This window comes from Echinops telfairi, unplaced genomic scaffold, assembly GCF_000313985.2.
Source record: "Echinops telfairi isolate 266 unplaced genomic scaffold, ASM31398v2 ScPeMD7_11;HRSCAF=52, whole genome shotgun sequence".
Taxonomy (NCBI): domain Eukaryota; kingdom Metazoa; phylum Chordata; class Mammalia; order Afrosoricida; family Tenrecidae; genus Echinops; species Echinops telfairi.
Window position 1 is genome coordinate 119,688 of NW_022103908.1, and position 11,464 is coordinate 131,151.

General features: G+C 41.7%; 1 protein-coding gene across 2 annotated transcripts in view; it reads left to right on the top strand.

Annotated features, from left to right (window-relative positions):
• The window catches only part of ALG11 (ALG11 alpha-1,2-mannosyltransferase), a 22,739-nt gene that overhangs the window by 7,065 nt on the left and 4,210 nt on the right, over positions 1-11,464 (top strand). Inside the window, exons 2-4 of one of the 2 annotated variants that reach the window (XM_004711260.2) lie at positions 143-373; positions 3,521-4,452; positions 10,672-11,066. In XM_004711260.2, coding sequence (XP_004711317.1) covers positions 143-373; positions 3,521-4,452; positions 10,672-10,943 — 1,435 coding nt within the window. In that variant the 3' untranslated portion in view covers positions 10,944-11,066. Of the gene's footprint in view, positions 1-142; positions 374-3,520; positions 4,453-10,671; positions 11,067-11,464 lie in introns of those variants that run through there. The other variant, XM_045287179.1, reaches the window with a different exon arrangement.

The following is an 11,464-nucleotide window of genomic DNA, read 5'->3' on the forward strand; positions in this document are numbered from 1 at the left end:
GATGTACAAATGCGCTTTACACAATTGATGTGTGTATGGATTGGGATAACAGTTGTATGAGCCCCTAATAAAATGTTAAAAAAAAAAAAAAGATGTGCTATTTTTATATATTAATATTGACTTGCATGTTTCCTTCCTTCAGGTTTTTTTGTTCATTATTCTTCCCTGGACTAATTGTGAGTGGAACACTGTGTCTGTGCTTGGTCATTTTCCTCTGGGGAGTCAGACTGCTGCTTCAGAGAAAGAAAAAGTCCGAGATAACCAACAAACCTGGGAAAAATCAAAGGGTGATTGCATTTTTCCACCCATACTGCAATGCTGGCGGCGGCGGTGAGCGGGTGCTGTGGTGCGCCTTAAGGGCCCTGCAGAAAAAGTAGGTGTGCGTCTCTCTCCCGTAATTTGCTCTGTTGTTGCACTCTTTAAAAACCTGGTGTCCAGAAAGAGAGCCATCCTGCCCCAGTTCCCTCATCCATTGCCAGGAATTCCCATCTGCAACTGTTTTCGGAAGGCAATGCTTCTTTTATGTGTACGCCTGCCTTTCAAGAACCTGTTTCATTTTCAAACCAAACTCACTGCCTCAGGTCCATTCCGCTCGTAGCCAGCCTATAGGACAGCGTGGCACTGTCCATGCGGGTTCTGACACTGTCAGTCTTTCCAGCAGGAGCGAGCCCCATCTCTCCCCTAAGGAGCAGATAGTAAAGTACAGGATCCATCATTTTTGTTCTCTCATCCATGAGGAAGTCTATTGTTCTTCTGTGGTTTCCTTACTTCTTGTCACACACCCTTCAGATCCCACAACTATACATTTCCACATTCTTGGCCCCTCCTGGCCTCAGGCCAAATTCAAGAAACCCAAAGACTTCTCTTAAAGTGCAAATTAATTCCCTCTCCTTGAGTTCCTTCGACTCCAGCTACACTACTCTTTCCTTTGGCTTTGTTAGTTATCTTTGTCTCTATCACTAGATTATCTAATGCTTGAGGGCAGTGGTAAAAGTTTCAGCATCCCTGTACACATCCTCATACCTGTACCCAACCCTCATTACACTTAACCCCCCCTTCAAGGGAAAAAAAAGTCTAAATAATATGTCAGACAACATAATTTCTCCATCTTGTTCCTTCCACTTTTCATTTTCCATTCCTCCCTGCTCCCTCACATATGCCAGGGAATTTCAAAAAGTTCATGGAAAAATGGAACTAAAAGATTGTGAAATTTTTCCATGAACTTTTGAAGCCCCCTCATATTTTGCTCCGGCATACTGAACTATGAGAAATTCCCCGAATGTAAGGTACTCTTCTTGAGATTTCTTGCCTTTCCATAGATTTTTTTCCCCCCTGAAATGCCCTTTTTCTTCATCATTTGTTTCTATAAGTTTTTCATGGCTCAGTATAAGCTACAGTACACTTTTCATTTAATGTTCAGGTTATCAGGGACAGAGTATTTACCAGGCAAGAGTCCTTGAGTGGCTTAGGCCTTCAAAGCACTCAGCTAATAACCAAAAAGGTTCGTGGTCCAGACCCATGTGGAGGCACGTCAGAAGACAGGCCTGGTGAGCTGCTTCCAAAGCATTCCAGCCTCCACCACTCTATGGAGTGGTTCTGCTCTGCGCACCAGGGTCACCAGAGTCGGAAACGCCTCAACAGAACTTATTAATTGGTTTTGTATCAGGTGCTGTGTTAGGAGTTGAGGCTAAAGTGTTGAAGTATAGAACCAGAACTTGACGCACTTACTTAATCTTCATAACAACCTTATGAGGTCGTTACTCTTATCTTCATTTGACAGACAGGGAAACTGAGGCTTTGGAGCCAGTGTTCTACCCCATATGCTACAGCTTCCCTTCTTTAAAGACAGCGAAGCTGAACAATTTTAAAGCAAAGGGACCAACTGCTGCAAATCCCTTCAGTGTGGAAGAAGCTTGGTGTGTTCAGAGAAAGGAACGCCGCTTTGACTTGAGCCTGACGGGCTGGGCAAGAGTGGAGAGAGAGACTACAGAGGGAGGCAGGGTCCACATCACATAGGACTTGAATGAGGAGGGTGGGTTTTTTGGGGTTTTTTTGCTCATCGTTTTAGGGATTTGATGGACTTGCTTGAGTCCCTGTTTGCAGTCAGGAGAAAGTGGACCTGGAGTCACTTGAAGGCCTCACTCAAAGATCTGGTTCCTGAGGCAGGCTGGCTGGGACGGCTAGCATCTGATTGGGGTGTCTGCAAGCAGCCTCTGCGTATCACAGGCTGGGCTTGCGCATGGCGTGGTCTCAGGCTGTTAGCTGGAAATCATGTATAACAGCTGACTCCCCCAGAGATAGGAAGTGGAAGCTGCCGGTCCAGAAGTGGGCAGTGTCACCTCTCCCGTATTCAGCGCAATGGCAGAGCCTCCATTATTGAAGGGAAAGGACTATAGGATTCCCCTTAGTGCGCAAAGTGTTCAAAAACTGATGGCCATCTTTAGGCCACCAGAGGGGGTGGTCTTGTTCACATGTCAAAAGGGTCTGGCGAGCAGTTAGATCAAGTGGGAGGGAGGCTGGGGAAGAACAGTGAAATAAATGCCCACCTTTTAGCCTTCCAGCCGCCTGTGCTTCTGTCTGCCAACACCTGCCACGCAGGTTGTAAGTATTTGTTTGTATGTCTGTCATCTCCACTGGATTGAGCTAAAGGATAAAGATTTGTCATCCTCGTTCCCAGTACTTAGCATGTCATTGTAGATTTTAATAAAAGTTGTATATCTAGAAGAAGAAGAAGAAGAAAGACAGCTACCAGGAGGCCAAACAAAGCATTAAAGTCATGAGTATAATTTAAGTATTTCCATTTTAGCGATAATGTGTGTTTTTATCATGAAGCAGACATAAGATCTAGCTCTTACATCCCTTTGGGGTTTCTCGGATGGAAACACCCAAGTGTATGAGCTAAAGATACTTCAGTGAATTTTAATTCTTGTTTATGAGTGCCTTATTAATATTTCGTTACTATTTTCATACTGAGAAACTATTTTAAATGAAGCTTTTAGATATTTCTTGGGGGGAAAAAGCCTTGTTCATAAATCAGCTCGCCAAACCAAAATCACTACCAGTTTTGAATTTCAGCTACCCTAGAGGACAGAGTAGAACTACTTCTATGGGTTTGCAAGGTTGTACATTTGTACAGAAGCAGACAGCCTCATCTTTCTCCTGTGGAGCCGCTGGTTGCCTCAAACTGCTGACCTTGCACTAAGCAGCTTACCTAGTAACCCATTATGCCACTGAGGATCCTTGATAAATATTAAGTTTGTTGGTGTCTACTGTACATGAAGCTCTCAGTGTAGGAGACAGCTAAGAGCTAGGAAGCACACAGCCTCATTTGAAGGACTAATGTTTTAGCTGTAAGAGAGTAGATGACTCGGGAAAAGATGGGGTCAGTACTCAAAGTGCCAAGAGTAGAAAACATTTCTTTTAGTATGAAAGTAAGCTCTGTGATTGTGAAGAAATTGTAACTTTTTGCTGGATTTTAATCTAAGCGCCTGAAAGTCTGAAACATTCCATTCCATCTCAGGTATCCTGAAGCAGCTTATGTTGTTTATACCGGAGATGTCAACGTCAGTGGTGACCAGATCCTGGAAGGTGCTTTCCGAAGATTTAACATCAGATTACCCCGTCCAGTGACGTTTGTTTTCCTAAAGAAGCGCTACCTAGTGGAAGATTCACTCTACCCCCACTTCACATTGCTGGGCCAAAGCCTAGGGTCCATATTCCTCGGCTGGGAAGCTCTGATGCAGTGTGTTCCTGATGTGTACATCGATTCCATGGGCTATGCCTTCACACTTCCTTTGTTTAAGTACATAGGGGGCTGCCGAGTCGGAAGCTACGTCCATTATCCCACCATCAGCACTGACATGCTCTCCGTAGTGAGGAATCAGAATGCCGGATTTAATAACTCAGCCTTCATCACCAAGAATCCCTTTCTCAGCAAAGTGAAGCTTATCTACTACTATCTATTTGCTTTCATGTATGGATTCGTTGGGTCTTGTAGTGATGTGGTCATGGTCAACTCTTCATGGACACTAAACCACATTCTCTCCCTGTGGAAGGTGGGGAGTTGCACCAACATTGTGTATCCACCTTGCGATGTACAGACTTTTCTAGACATTTCCTTACATGAGAAGAAGACAACCCCAGGACACCTGATGGTTTCCGTTGGCCAGTTCAGGCCTGAGAAGAATCATCCATTGCAGATCCGAGCCTTTGCCAAGTTGCTAAGCAAGAAGGTGGCACAGCCACTTCCTTCCATTAAACTTGTCCTCATTGGGGGTTGTCGGAACAAAGATGATGAACTTCGAGTTAATCAACTGAGAAAGCTATCTGAGGACCTAGGAGTGCAAGACAATGTGGAATTTAAAATCAACATTCCGTTTGAAGAGTTAAAGAAGTACTTATCTGAAGCAACCATTGGTCTTCATAGCATGTGGAACGAGCATTTTGGGATTGGTGAGTTTGACCTTTAAACAACTTGTTGGGGCAGTGAGATGTACATGTTTGCTAGTGCACTAAAACCCTGGAAATGGAAGCTTGTATTGAGTGCTGATTCTCTTACAAGTAGTAACGGTAGCTAATAGACTGCTTTCTGTGCATGGATCTCGTGCAGAGTTTTTACAAGTGTTATTTATTTAATCATCCCTAAAGCCCTATTTGATAAGTAATAGTTATTCCCAAGGAGCCCCTCTAGCAAAGTGTTTAAGAGCATGGCTATTAAACCTTTTGGTAAAGGTTGGCAATCTAAATGCAGCAACTGCTCTGTGGGAGAAAGTTATGGCAGTCGACATGCATAAAGATTTACATACAGCCTTGGAAACCTTATGGGACAGTTCCTCTTTGTCCTGTAGGGCTGCTATAAGGCAGAATCAACTTCATGGCACCCAACAACATTCTTAGCCCCATTTTAGGTGAGCAGAATCAGCCACAGGAAGGTTTAGAACTTGCCTGAAGTAAGTCATACAGTAAGTGGCAGAGCAAGGATTCTAACCTCAGGAACCTTGATTCTTACTACATTCTCTGACTGTCTTCTCCCCATCTAACCTTGGAAGCATATCAGTACAGATTCCTGGGCCCCAACCCTACTCCTGGAACCCATGCGTGATTCAAGGAGTTAGCATGCTTGACTGCTAACCAAGAGGCTAGCAATTTCAACCAACCCAAAGGCACCCCTTAAGAAAGACTCACTTGTGAAAAATCAGCCTTTGAAAATACTGTGGAGGAACTTCCAGAAAATGGTGGAGTAGGCAGACAATATGCCACCCAGATCCTCTACAACATAGAACTGAGAAATCAGATAATGGATGATAATCCTGGAATCCTGAGCTTCCAAGAGGGGAGTGTAAAGAAGTACATCAAAGAAACTAGAAGAAGAAACTGAACAGAAGCAGCGACAACCTGAGACTAGCCGACTTGACACCATCACCTAGAAGCCAACGCAGATATAGAAGTGTCCAAAGTAAAGTACGCCTACAGGCTCAACACAGGGAACCAGAGATGTCAATTTGTCAACAAGGAAAACGACAAGGGAAAAAATACTGTAGTCACAGAACTTCCAAATGGAGAGGAAGTCAAGTGGATTTCAAGGTCGAGCAGACTATTTTAACTAGAGTAACTGCTAAGAAAACTAATACACTTTCCCATCAAATTAAAAAAGAAGACAATCACAGACTAAATAATAGCAACAAAGGAAATCCATAAACAAAATGAACCAAGTACAGAAAAATACAGGAGACAAGGAAATCAGTATCACCTCAAGCACACACCAACAAAACGACAGCAATAAATTCACAACTATCGATAATTTTACTGAATGTAAATGGATTACATGCACTGGTCAAGCGCAGTGGCAGAATGTATAAGAAAACAGGACCCATAATATGCTGTTTACAAGAGAGACATCTTAGACATTAAGACAAAAATCAAAGCATGGGAAAAGTGGAAAGGAGTGGAAAAATACACCAAGAAAATAGCAACCAAAGCACAAGTAGCCATATTAATTTCTGATAAAAATAGACGAAGCAGAACTAGCCAAAGAAAGAAGGATATTAAATAATGATTAAAAGGTTGACTGAACCAGAGGACATAACCATTATAAATATCTATTTTAAAAGAGCCCTAAAATACATTAATCAAACCAATTGCATTAAAAATAGAAAAAGACATATGATGATGGGGAAATAGATCTACGTACATATATTTATAGGCTTAGTATTAAGGCAGCAGATGGACATTGAGCCTCTACTCAAGTACTCCTTCAATGCAAGAACACTTTGTTCTATTAATATGCTCACCATGATGCTCACCTTCCTGACACAATCACTGAACACAATGCGGGTGCATAAGCAAATGTAGTGAAGAAAGCTGATGGTGCCCAACTATCAAAAGATATAGTATCTGGGGTCTTAAAGTCTTGAAGATAAACAAGCAGCCATCTAGCTGAGAAACAACAAAGCCCACATAGAAGAAACACACCAGCTTGTGTGATCACAAGGTGTCAATGGGATCAGGTATCAGGCATCAAAGAACAAAAAAACATATCATTGTGAATGAGGGGGGTGTGCAGAGTTAAGACCCAAAGCCCATCTGTAGGTAACCAGACATCCCCTCACAGAAGGGTTGTGGGGAGGAGACGTGCCAGTCATGGTGCAGTATAGCACCGATGACACAACTTTCCTCTAGTTCTTTAATACTTCTTTCCCCCTACTATCATGATCCCAATTCTACCTTACAAATCCAATTAGACCAGAGGATGCACTCGGGTACAGATAAGAACTGGAAACACAGGGAATCCAGGACAGATAAACCCCTCAGGACCATTAATGAGAGTAGCGATACCAGGAGGGGAAGGGGAGAGGAGGGGAAAAAGGAGGAACCGATCACAATAATCTACATATAACCCCCTCCCAGGGGGATGGACAATAGAAAAGTGGGTGAAGGGGGACATTGAACAGCATGACATGACAAAATAATAATAGTTTACAAATTATCAAGGGTTTGCGAGGGAGGGAGGGGAAAAGATGAGCTGATATCAAGGGCTCAAATAGAAAATGTTTTGAGAATGATGATGGCAACAAATGTGCTTGATACAATGGATATATATATATGGCTTGTGGTAAGAGTTGTACGAGCCCCCAATAAAATGATTTTAAAAAATAGGAATAGACAATCCTACAGTAATAATAGGAGAGTAGGGCGCCACTCAATGAAGCATAGAACTGTAAAGAAAATAAAAGCATAGAATAGCGAAACACAGTTGACCAACTTGACCTTATAAACACATATAGAACATTCCACCCAACACCACCGCAATATACAGTTTTTCTAGCATCTGTGAAGGGAGGGGCTTTCTATTCCCACAAACAGTTGCAGTCTTGGAAACCCACAGGGGCAGTTCTACCCTGTCCTATAGGGCCGCTATGAGTTGGCATTGACTCCATGGCAGTGAGTTTGGGTTTTGGGGGAATTTTTTTACCGAAGAGACCATATGTTAGGCCACAAAGCAAGCCACAAGGAATTTTAAAACATCAAACTCCCACAAAGTATATTCTCAAATCACAGCAATATAAAATTAGAAATTGACAATAGGAAAATGGGTGGGGGGGGGATCAAATAGATGGAAAAACTGTAATAGATGAAATAATGAACTTCTTGAAACAAGTGGCAAAGCAAAACTTAACAAAAACAGCAAAAGCCGTGCTCTGAGGAACATTTAGCAATAAATGCACACCTCACAAAAACACCCCAAATCAACAATGAACCACCAATTCCAACACTGCAACACCACATGAAACCAAAATAAACAAGAGTTGACAGAATGAGACAGGAAGTAGTTTCTTTGAAATGTTATCAAAAGGAAACACCACTAGCAGATTAAAAAAAAGCTGAGAAGCTGCAAATACGGGAATGAGAAAGGAAGTAAGAGATGTCACAGAGAAATGATGGAAATAAAAAGGAAAATAGCAATTCTCTGAAACACTGACATGATAAGTGAAAAGATTTAAGTGCTCGAGGATTTCGTTTGACTTGGACTCATGGAAGCAGCATTCGAGAACTCAAATGACCTATTGCATTGGGCCAACCCGTTGCTCAAGATTTCATTTAAGTATTAGAACATTTGAGAGCTAAGATATACTTGACCCACGGTATGCATGTGAAAGCTGGACAATAAATAGGGGAGAGTTCAGAAGAATTGATGTATTTAAATTATGGTATTGGTGAATAATAAATAAAGTACCTGCGAAATGGCATGGGGCCTCATCTGACCACTTCTGGCTACGGAAGGGAGGAGCATCCAACTCTACACCAAGCTAAGGCTGCTGTACTGAAGGCAGAGTCAGACATGCCTCCACCCGCCATCCTTCTTAACCCTGTCATGATACCAACTGTTCCTGCCGTGACACTCTGCTTCCCTGCTGTGGTCAGTAATCTGTTGCAGTGGCAACCCAAAACTTACAGACAATACACATGCTTTTAGGGGTTTAATTGAAAGGATCTGCTGAGTTATTTAAATCCAAGGCAGAGAGGGCACTTCTTTTTTTTTAAATTATTATTCCTAAGGTGTAAGCATGATTGATTTACTTGAAGGACATGGGCACTCACAGGGCTTATTGGGAAGAAATCTTAAGAAAATTGCAAATTGGGTCAGTGAGGCAAAGGCCAGGAAAGGGGTATCAAGGACATTTTTTCCATCTTGACAGTGCACCTGCTCACTCTTCAAGGGTTGCAAGAGCTGGTGTAGGAGAATTTCATTGGGAAGCCTTACCCTATCTACCCTGAAACCCTGATCTTATTTCTTCAAACTTTTTGTCCCCCAAATTCAAAGAACATTGAAAACAAACAAACATGATTTGAATCCCTTAAAAATGCCCAAACTGGAAATTTGACATTGTGTACATAAAAACAAAAACAAAAACAATTTCCTACTATAGAAACATTACCTCTAAAAGTATATAGACCTAGATTGATAGACAGTAGCTTCACATTTGATATTTTTGTTTAATAAAAGTTTAATGATTTTATAGCAATGCCTTTTGACCTACACTCATGTTGTATTGGAAGTTCTGGCCAGAGCAACAAGGCAAGAAAGGGGTAAAAAGCATTTATATTGGCAAAGAAAGAGTAAAACTACGTTGGTTTGTAGATTATATGATCCTATAGCTAGAAAATCTGAGACTCAATAAAAAACACTGGAAATTATAGAAGGATTCGGTGGAATAGAAAGGTACAATATCAACATAAGAAAGTCAGCCAGAAAAAAAAAAGAAAGTCAGCCAGATTGCTTATACTAACAAAGAGAACTCTGAAAAGGAAATCAAGAAAACAATACCATTTATAATACCTCACTCAAAGATGAAATATTTGACCAGAAATACAAGACCTATACAAAGAAAATTACAAAATTCGGCTACAAGAAACCAAAGATCTACAGAAATGGAAGAATTTACCATGCTCCTGAATAGGAAGACCTAACATTCTGCAAATGTTAGCACTGCCCAAGTTGCTCTACAGATTGCATCATCATTCTTTATAGAAATGGAAAACATTTCCAACTTTATGTGGAAAGGCAAGGAATTCTAGATTAGCAAAGTACTACTAAAGAAGAAGATCACGTAAGATATGTCAAAATAATCATTTATAAATTATCAAGGGTTCACGAGGGAGGGGAGAGCGGGGAGGGAGGGGTAAAAAAATGAGGACCTGATGCTGGGGGCTTAAGTGGAGAGGAATGTTTTGAGAATGATGAGGGCAATGAATGTACAAATGCGCTTTACACAATTGATGTATGTATGGATTGTGATAAGAGTTGTATGAGCCCCTAATAAAATGATTTAAAAAAAGAAAAAGAAGAAGATCAAAACCTACATAGCTATGGTAGTCAGAATAGTATGGTATTGGCACAATGACAACTACAAAGATTAATGGAACCAAATTGATAATCAGAAGTAAATCTGTCCACCATGGACAACTAACCCTTGACAAGGGCCAATACTCATTGAAATTTTGAAGAGATAGCCTCTGAAACAAATGGTGATGAAAACCTGGATATCTATTAGCAGAAACTTAACAATTGTATCTCTCACCATATGAAATAATAACTCTAGATTTATCAACTTTCAACCCAACCATAGACAGGTCTCTAAGATGAACACCAAGGAGGTACACACTTCTTACAACAGTCGACCCTTTGATATCAAAAGGGCAACATTTACTCAAGGACAAAGCTCAGAAGGGTTAGGAAAGGAGGAGGGGTGGAAACGGGAAACACAGAAGGCAGTGGGTTAAGTGCTGCCACATTGAGGGCATTGCAATGAAAGAGATGAAACATTTGTGCCACCTATGCCCTCCAGTTCATCTCATACCTAGAACTACCTAAGAACACTTTCTACCCACTTTGAATTTCTTATCTAGTCTTCTACTTTGTTTTATAACAAAGTATATAAGTGCTTTATATGTGTACGAATTATTCATATTGTCTGGGGGTTTCCACTTGTCTGTTGTAATTAAGGCAGAAGCAGCATTTTGAAGCTTTGAAAACTTAAAAATGCTTTTAAAAAAGGTTATTTTTCCATCATGGAAGTTGCACAAGCCAATTGAGAGACATGCAGAAGTTCATTCTTGCTCATCCAGGTTTAATGCAGCCAATGAGAAACCTCCGGGTGTTCTGTCTCGCAGGCATCGTGGAGTGCATGGCAGCTGGCACCGTTATCCTGGCTCATAACTCAGGGGGCCCAAAGCTGGACATCGTTGTTCCCCACGAGGGCGACATCACAGGGTTCCTGGCGGAAAGCGAAGACTCCTACGCTGAGAAGATGGCCCAGATCCTCTCCATGCCCACCGAACAGAGGCTGCAGATCAGAAGGAGGGCCCGGGCGTCCGTGCACAGGTTCTCCGACCAGGAGTTTGAACTGGCTTTCCTGCTGTCCGTGGAGAAGCTCTTCACGTAACGCCACATCTGCACAAACCGAAAGACATCTTACAGAAAGCGACTCAGCGTCTTCACGGGGACATGTTTTTCTGAATGGTTCCCAGGTGTAATAAAGTCAGCCCCAGTGATGTGTCCAGCTGTATGTATATGGCCAAGGTATTTATTTTCATGAACAACAAAATTACAGAAATGAAAAAGGTTCTCTTATGTGGCGCCTCAAAGACCCACAAGTTTAAATGTGAATGTTTTAAACTAGGGCTCAGTCTCGACTTCTGATAAATCCGGATTATAACAAAGAAACAAAAAAATCACCACCTGGAATTTTGGAATTGTCTACATTTTTTTAAATGTGGGGAGGTTTTGTCAGATGATTTCACTTTGAAAAAGCCAAAGGAAATGAATGTACAAATGCGCTTTACACAATTGATGTGTGTATGGATTGTGATAAGAGCTGTATGGTACATGAGAGTCGGAAGTGAAGAGGGGGAGGGGGCATGGGTGGAGGGAGAAACAGGGTGGGGAGAGACTGGTTTGGTGGCA